Source organism: Elaeis guineensis, chromosome 16 (assembly GCF_000442705.2).
Source record: "Elaeis guineensis isolate ETL-2024a chromosome 16, EG11, whole genome shotgun sequence".
Taxonomy (NCBI): Eukaryota; Viridiplantae; Streptophyta; class Magnoliopsida; order Arecales; family Arecaceae; genus Elaeis; species Elaeis guineensis.
Window position 1 is genome coordinate 33,704,965 of NC_026008.2, and position 8,248 is coordinate 33,713,212.

The 8,248-nt window shown below is 35.7% G+C and overlaps 1 protein-coding gene across 2 annotated transcripts; it reads left to right on the plus strand.

The window, feature by feature from the left end:
* The first annotated feature begins 1,767 nt into the window (after positions 1 to 1,767).
* Positions 1,768 to 5,374, plus strand: LOC105059394 (uncharacterized). Of its 2 annotated transcripts, none has more exons than XM_010942668.3 (7): positions 1,768 to 1,908; positions 2,317 to 2,743; positions 2,848 to 3,011; positions 3,109 to 3,189; positions 3,346 to 3,421; positions 3,514 to 3,612; positions 4,949 to 5,374. In XM_010942668.3, exons 2-7 carry the CDS (start codon positions 2,335 to 2,337, stop codon positions 5,086 to 5,088), a joined length of 969 nt encoding a protein of 322 aa, XP_010940970.1. In that variant the 5' UTR covers positions 1,768 to 1,908; positions 2,317 to 2,334; the 3' UTR covers positions 5,089 to 5,374. The 2 variants fall into 2 exon arrangements, with proteins under 2 accessions (XP_010940970.1, XP_010940971.1); XM_010942669.4 differs by having other exon boundaries at positions 1,783 to 1,911.
* The last annotated feature ends 2,874 nt before the right edge of the window (positions 5,375 to 8,248 follow it).

The window sequence follows — 8,248 nt, forward strand, 5'->3', positions numbered from 1 at the left end:
TTTTTAATTATCTCCCTACAATGTTTTCTCCGCTCTCTTAAAGATAAATACTTATTAAGTTCTTTTAGTTTCACGTTAGATTTTATTAGATTGGATATAAGGCATTAGTTTAGTGGTTATACCCATTTCCTTAAAATTTATTAACCAAATGGATTTATTAATTTATTAATCAAGGTAATGCAAAATTTGCATGAATTCCAGTGAACCTACCAAATTTATGTCAATATTTTATTTTTTATTTATCATTGGTGACAAATGTTAGGGAGTCATGTTCAAAAAATAATGTTGTGGCATTTAAGACCCCCTTTTTTTTGCTTTTATATAAATATTAATTTAATATTATATAAATATAAAATAGATCATAATAATTTATTATATTAATATTTTAACATAATAAATTTATTAATATTATATTAATATTATATTATATTTTGTAGAATTTCAATCATAAATTTTTTTAAGAAATTTTAAAATTTTTTGCTCTCTTAAATTTTTATTTTTCATGAAATAATTATTTTTATAAAAATAATCCTTTTCGTTCTCTTGCTCTCAAAGGGTCCTTGGTATTTTTCTTTGTTTTCTGATCGGACGTAGGATAAACGCACACGACATATGTTGCTGCTTTTGGAGAATATGGGGATCGCCTTCTTCCACTAGAATATTCCTCCTCTGCAATTAAGACTGCAAATGGGTCGAGTTGATCTATGATCCATCCTGACTCGATCCGATTAGATCTGACCCAAACCCATTTAAAAGACCCATGGAGCCGAGTCGAGTTCAAAAATTATATCCGTTCTCTTTTGTGGGTCGGATCTGGATTTTCTGAATTTGGATCCGACCCAATCCGTGAAGATTTTTGGGTTAATTTGGATCTTAAGATACATGATCCAACACGATCCGATCTGATCCAGATCCAAACATAGGACCTGAACTCAATTAGTGTGACTCACCCAAATAGAGATTTGAATTTGGGCCAAAATTTTTCAAACCTTTCGATCTTCCGAGAGCATATGCTCGATCTATACCACGAGATCAAAGCACGTGGTTTGAAGGTCTTTCTCATTTCTTCCAAATGGGAGCATCTGAGAGACGCCACTATCGACAATCTTGTCAAAGTTGGGTACTTCAGTTGAATCGATTTGATCTTAAAGTTTGTCGTTCTTATCTCCTACAATCTCTATATTTTGATGCCGTATGTTCTGATTTCTTCTTTATTTGATTTTGAGTCATGATTTTTTTTAACGCTAAAGCGCTAGAAGGCAACACTAATAATAATAAAAATTTTAATTTTCGAGTGATCTGGTAAGTTTAGTGCTAAAAAATTGAAATCAGAAAAAATATTAATCACAAGAAGTTAGAATGATAATACATTCATGTCATATTGGAAAAGGCTCCCATCAAACCCATCCATTTGTAGATCATGAATATTTTCACGATCAATAATAATCAGAGGGTAACAAATATAAGAAAAGAGGCCTCAGTGTCATCTAGCATTAGTATTTACGTTTTAAATAAATTAAACCCGTGACTCCGCCCAACTTGAATCGGATCCGTATTTCATAGATTGAGATCGGATTATATATAGATCCAATCTGATCCGATCTGAATGATCCAATGGATCAATAAATTTGATCATGGATTCGATCCAACCTAATTCGATTCAATTTTTTATCGAAATGAGTATAAATCTAATATCAAGATCAAAAAATTAGATCGGATTGTGATCACTCGGACCCGATCCATTTGCAGGCCTACCCGCAATCCATCCCTCACGCCGCGTCCGTGGTTCCTAATTCCCATCCCTCCATTTTTCTAGTTATCGAAATAATAGCCCGATATCCCTCCGTCGTTATTTTCTCTCCTTCTCCGTCATTGGCGACGTTCGATTCCTTCTCGATTCGGTCGCAGGTGGTAAGTCCCATCTCTCTCCTTTTCGTGCTTATCTATTGATTCACTTTTTTCGAGCAGAAATTCGTCATAGTAACTGTTTGCGATCATTTTTTGCCCCAACAATAAAAGGGATTTTATAAGGGTTAGTTCTTTTGGGATACTCGATTTTTGGTCGGTTAGGGTTTTTGCGGAATCGGAGTTTTTTCTTGGTTTGTTTTGATTGGTTGAAGGTGGAAAGGATCCATTTTGGTAGATGATGACCATTTCCCGGATTTTTATTTGCTTTTAGATGGCTATTTTTCCTGGATAATTTGTCTTCTCGTGCTAATATTACTACATTATGATAAAAGTTTGCCAATCGATTCTATCAGAAAAGCTCTGGAACAGTGAACGAGAATTTTTCCCAATTCTTTTTTTCCGCTGCAGAATTTGGTACTGAGAAAAATGCAGAGGGGCAGAGGTGGTAGGGACGATTTCTTTGGGTTTGGGGATCCGTTTGCCGGATTTGGTGGCTTTGGGAGACCAGGGAGCCTGATGTCCAGCTTCTTTGGTGGGAGGGATCCCTTTGATGATCCTTTCTTCACTCGACCCTTCGGGAGTTTGATGGGCCCAAGCATGTTTGGACCCAGTATTTTTGATGAGCGGGGTAGTTTCTTTGGGCAGACAAGCAATGCTGGATTCCTGGAGCAAGCTCCCCCGCCTAAGCCGAAGGGGCCGATTGTCGAAGAACTGTCATCTGATGATGAAGAAGGAGATGAAGAGAAGACTGATATGCTGAACAAAGGTAATCCAAGAAAACATTCTAGTTCAAATAAAGAACCGTATGTTCAGGATCCTGATGAAGAAACTGAAGGTATAGATTAGTCTTTTTCATGGTCTCTGCATGGTATTGTTTTGCTGGTTGACTACTTGGAGTGAGCTATGGTGAAACTATGTTACTTATTTGCTGCTTTACAGAGAAGAAAAGCAAGTATAGGCAATATAGGAATGAGTTTAGCAGGCCTAGTACATCGCAACCACAGGCTCGAACTTATGCTTTTCAGAGCTCAACTGTGACCTATGGTGGTCCAAGTGGAGCATATTATACTTCTTCTACATCAAGGAGAACTGGTGGTGATGGAGTAAGTAGTGAGGAGTTGTTCAAGTTCATTTTATTTTAAGTTGAATTTATTGTGATGATCATGGTGATATGTTTCGATATGGTTTTGCTTGTGATAGGTCGCTGTGGAAGAGCATAAGGAAGCTGATACAACTACGGGTAGAGCAACCCACCGGATTTCTCGAGGAATTCATGATAAGGTATGTCTATATGTAAACTTCTTAGGTTATTATTGTCTGATTGCTGCAATGCCTTATGTGGAATTTGCGATTTGAAATGTTACCACATATTATCTGTCTAATTTATTGCATTGAGGTGTCATGAGGTTAATATTACTTTTTGTATTGTTATTGCAGGGTCATTCCTTAACAAGGAAGCTAAACTCAGATGGGAGGGTAGATACAATGCAGACATTACATAATATGAATGAAGGTATTCTTTTTTTCTAAAACTTCAGTTGCTGTTGTTGTTTTCTGCTGATATCTGGTTGTAACTTGCTTCACATGCAATCTGCCGAGCAACAGACGAGCTGGCTGGCTTTGATGAGGCATGGAAGGGGAATGCAAGACAGCACTTGCCTGGATGGAATCCAGGGCTTAACATGCTTGATAATGGCAATATTAGTAAGTACATTGCTAATAATTTAATATAGATGTTAGATGTAGTACATATTGCTAATTATTTACATTTAGATATTTATAAGTTTTCTGCTGATTGTTGGATAGCCTTATCGAATTTCTAGATTGCTGTTGAAAGACACCCGATTCTTTACTAAGTTAAATGTGGATTACACCTTTATGTGTATATATGTGTGGTTACCTGCCTTATCTAAAATATTTACCGGTCAGTATTTGCCTTTGTTTATTAAGTAACTTTTAGTGTATACTTGCCTTTGTTTATTAAGTAACTTTTAGTGTATACTCAAATTTGATGGTCTTCTATGTGTGTCCCTTCCATGCATCGAGGAGGAATTTGCTTTCTCATTTAAATTGTTTGTGGGGCTATTGCCTTCTGATCTCCTGAAGCTTACTTCTACTGTGCTGCTTGTATATAATTACAACCCACCTCTTGTGAATTTTCTTTCATAATTCTGTTGAACTCATCTCCAACATTGGTCACAAATGACCAAAATAAACCCAAGTAGGAGTCCATGCTAGTCGTATTTGCATGGAAATGATGTTGGATGGACTTACGATGAATTTTTTGTGAAATAGTTTTCAAGTGTTTTCTGTTTTATTATGGCTGATTTGGCCTTCAGTTGAGGTGTTCATTTAAAGGGAAGGAGAAAAGATATTGTCAGTTTGAATGATGCTTGGAGAGAGCGTGCTGGTAAGTTTCTATTGTTATCTCCATTCAAGGTTCATAGGTTTAACCTAAGGAGAAGAATGATTGATAGGTTTCTTTACCAATGATTGACATTTGGGAATTGGGAGTTGATTTGATTGGTTAATTATTATTAGGTTAATATGGCTAGGATCTGATTATAGGTCATGGCTTTGAAATTAGGTTAGCATGGTCAATTGAATAGGGTAACTCTAGGCTATGTAGACTTTATAGAGGATCAATGGGGTTGACAACAGGATTTGGAGCACAGCTCTTTTGAATAAGGGTTTTCTTCAAAATGACATTCATTCTCTCCTTTAGAAGATCTCAGCTTGCGTGCTTCTTTGCACATGCTTCTATTTGATTGGTTTCTCTTGGGTGAAATTCAATAATTGACACCTTAAATATCTTTCATCTTTATGTGCCAAGTATACCACTTTGATATATGAAACTAGGAGTATATATTCTGGGCCTGGATCTGCATATCTGCATGGCTGCATGAGTTTCCCTTCCTTTATGTACTGTCATCTTGCATTTTGATTAAGATAGTATTCAGTCATAGTTTGGTTCTCATTACTCATCCCAAACTAGGCTCATGGATTTCATCTCACCACATTCATGTCAATGGTTGCGTAGGTAATGGGAACTGGAGCAGCAGGAGGCAAGACGAACGGTCAGCCAGGGGATGGGCTCTTCCATCATCTGAACGACCCAATGACTCAGGAAGGATGAGGTCACATCCCCAGACTGATTCTTTCAGAGGGCGAGCCCATTGAACAAAGAGTTGAGGTTCCTCTAGGCATTGTCAGGGTCAGGGATGGATTAATCGTTTGTTCAGGCAGTAGGGATGAAAGTAAGGGCCTATTGTCTTTCTTATGTGAGTTTTAGATGGGTCTCTTGCTGTCCTTGTCAGGGGTTATAAACTGTAGGGCATTGTATTGGTAATTGCGGTACTGGCCATAACTCTTGCATTTTTTTTTTTTTGGTGAGTACTCTTGCATATTCAGTTTGTGAAATCATTAAATGACATGGTGACCTATATGAGGTCTGCCTTTCTACTTACATTCTTGTGGCTCTGGATGGTTGGGTATGAACTCTACACTCCACAGTATAATAAACAGGAAAGAAGTGTTATGCAAGTGAGGATGTTAACAGCTTGAATGCTTCGTGCATTGGATGTATATTAGTTTATACACGCTCTCTGTGTTGACCGATCCTTGTCGGTTAGATTTGAGCTGCTTGTATCTATCAAGTTGGTGACCAGGCTAGTGGTGCTGGCGGCGGCTCTGGATGTGTTTTAAGATCATGAAGAAGAAAGTTCATACCAGGAATATGCAGCGGTTAGCAAGAAAAGTCAGCGCCAGAGTCTTGTTTTGGTTGGTGGCATGGTCCATGGTTCGTATCTTCGTTCCTAAGCGGTGCTGAGGTGACCGGGAAATCTGAATTTAAAGGAGTTATGGTCTTTGGCACTTTCGAGTTTCGACACCGTAAATGCCCAAGCATGAATTAGTTCTGCAATTGTTGAGGGGCGCTTTGAGCGATATTTTTGAGCTACCAAGCCGTTTCTTCTGCATTAGAAAAATGTCACTAACTTTGAAGAACCAGAGAGACTGGTTGGGAGGGAGTAGAATCAGTACTTCATTTCACCAGGCCATGGTTTTGGACGTGATTTAAAGTCCTGCTGTTGAATGTGAAGTTGAGTCAGCTGTTTTCTGTGGATTGGTGTATTGAGTAAGAAGAATAGGGATGCACGCTGTGAACGACTAATGTGGTGAGAATGCGGACATTGAACTGGATTTGTGGCAAAACTGTGGATGAAAAGGTTGGAGATGGAGAACTCAGTTGAAGCCTTGAAGTAGGATCATTCACAGATGAGTTTTCAAAGTTATAAATTACTTTTAGAAAGTTATAAATTACTTTTAGATATAAATCACTTTTAGATTGGTCAGATATGATGAGGAAAGAGAGCAGGCTTCTGCGAGGTGTGGGTCTAAGATTACTTAAATTGCTGTGATTGAAAAGGAGAGACTTGAGTTTTGATCATGATCTATGATCCAGTGTGCTCAATTAATGCATAAGAAGGAGACCTCCAAAAATAAATGACTTTAGTATCTAGGCGTTTTATATAGGATACATCATGATCCAAAGTGTTGATTTTTGTTTTGAGAGGACAATCATGGATTTCTATTGGAAAGCATTTAGGGCCAAATGCACTTAGTACACTCTAGCCAAATTCTCTCCCTCTCTATATATATATACACACACATGCAAATATATTGAAAATAGGGATGATAATTTTAGCTGACTCGCTAGATATCCGATCTGATTTGATTCGAATGTAGTAGGTTTTATCTGATCTGATTGGAGTCCGAGATAGATATAGATTCTAGAAAAAATATCAAAAGCGAGTTCAGGCTGGATATGGGTAATAATTTGCCCCGATCCAAATTCGATCCCATATGACCTTAATATATATCTCATTTCAAAATTATAATAATTTTATATTATTTACATGTATCCAATCCAATCCAATCTACATCTCTATTTGATCCGATCCGAAGAGATACAAGGTGGATATGGGTATGAAATTTTTACTTGGAGGATGGGTACGAGTATGGACGAGCCGATTCAAATCTGATTTGTTGTGATCCCTAACTGAAAGAAAATAGGGTCGTAAAAAAGAAAAATCAAATATGTTTTCACGAGTACACCTAGGCTTCCTTAAAAAGTCATAGATGCAAGGTTGCAATGACTTACTCTCTTTTAGACATAATTTCAGCTTTCCTAGCATCATCATGGAAAGATTGTTTCTTTACCTCTAGAAGTATAGGGTTTATGCCCCCACTAGACATTAGTTGACACCAAATGCAAACATTTATTTTTATGATATTTATCTCTTCAACCCTCCATGCCCTAACTCTAGGTTTAACACCACTAATTTATTTTTTATCAGTTCATGAGGGCATATGTTAAATATATATGTCAAATCATTGTGGTTGTCCAAATCAACAATCAAATAGTGATCATTGTGACACCTATGCCAACTTAGGCATGTTATTATGCATCACATGCACGAATATCAAAATCTTTTGTGCTTATGGCAACACCTTCCAAAAATGCCTTATGTCTCTTATTCTATATCTGATTGGGGTCATGAGAAGGTGGATGGTGGGCTTGGAAGTATGGATAGCCTCCATCCACCATTTAGTTCAAAAAGTTACAAAAAGAATAGATGAAAAATGAAGTATTGTCCATCCATTCTGACCCATCAATTTGCATCCTCCCAAATTAGAAGGATGAAGGAAAGATGGATGGAGCATTGAAGGATAGACCTTTGTATTGACAAAATTACCCCTCATTAAATTTTTTTGATAAAACTATAATATTTCTTTAATTTTTTCATTCATATTATTTATATATATTTTTGTATATACTATTAATTATATATTATTAAATTTTATTAGTTATTATTTTCATTTTAGTATATAATTTTCATACTCATAATTAAATAATTAGATTATCTTCTATTTCTCTATTTATATTTACATATTTAATTAACTATTTGTATAATATTAATTAAATATTTAAACTAAATTATAAATTAATTAGTTATTTACATAATTAATTCATTAAAAATTAATTTATAAAATTATGTATTTAATTAAATATTTATATATTTTTTATATAATTATATATATAAAGATTATGAGTTTATATATTATTTATTTTTTCAGTATAAATAATATTATAAATTGATAATAATAATATTTTGATCAAAAGGTAGTTTAGTAAAAATATTATATAAATATTATCCATCCATCTTCTCATTTCTTTTATGCTAAATAAAAGAGAAAATCATTTTCATCTATCCTTCCATGTTTCACCGAACATATGAGAGGATGGAGAGGATGGAGAGGATGGTTGGAAAATCCATCC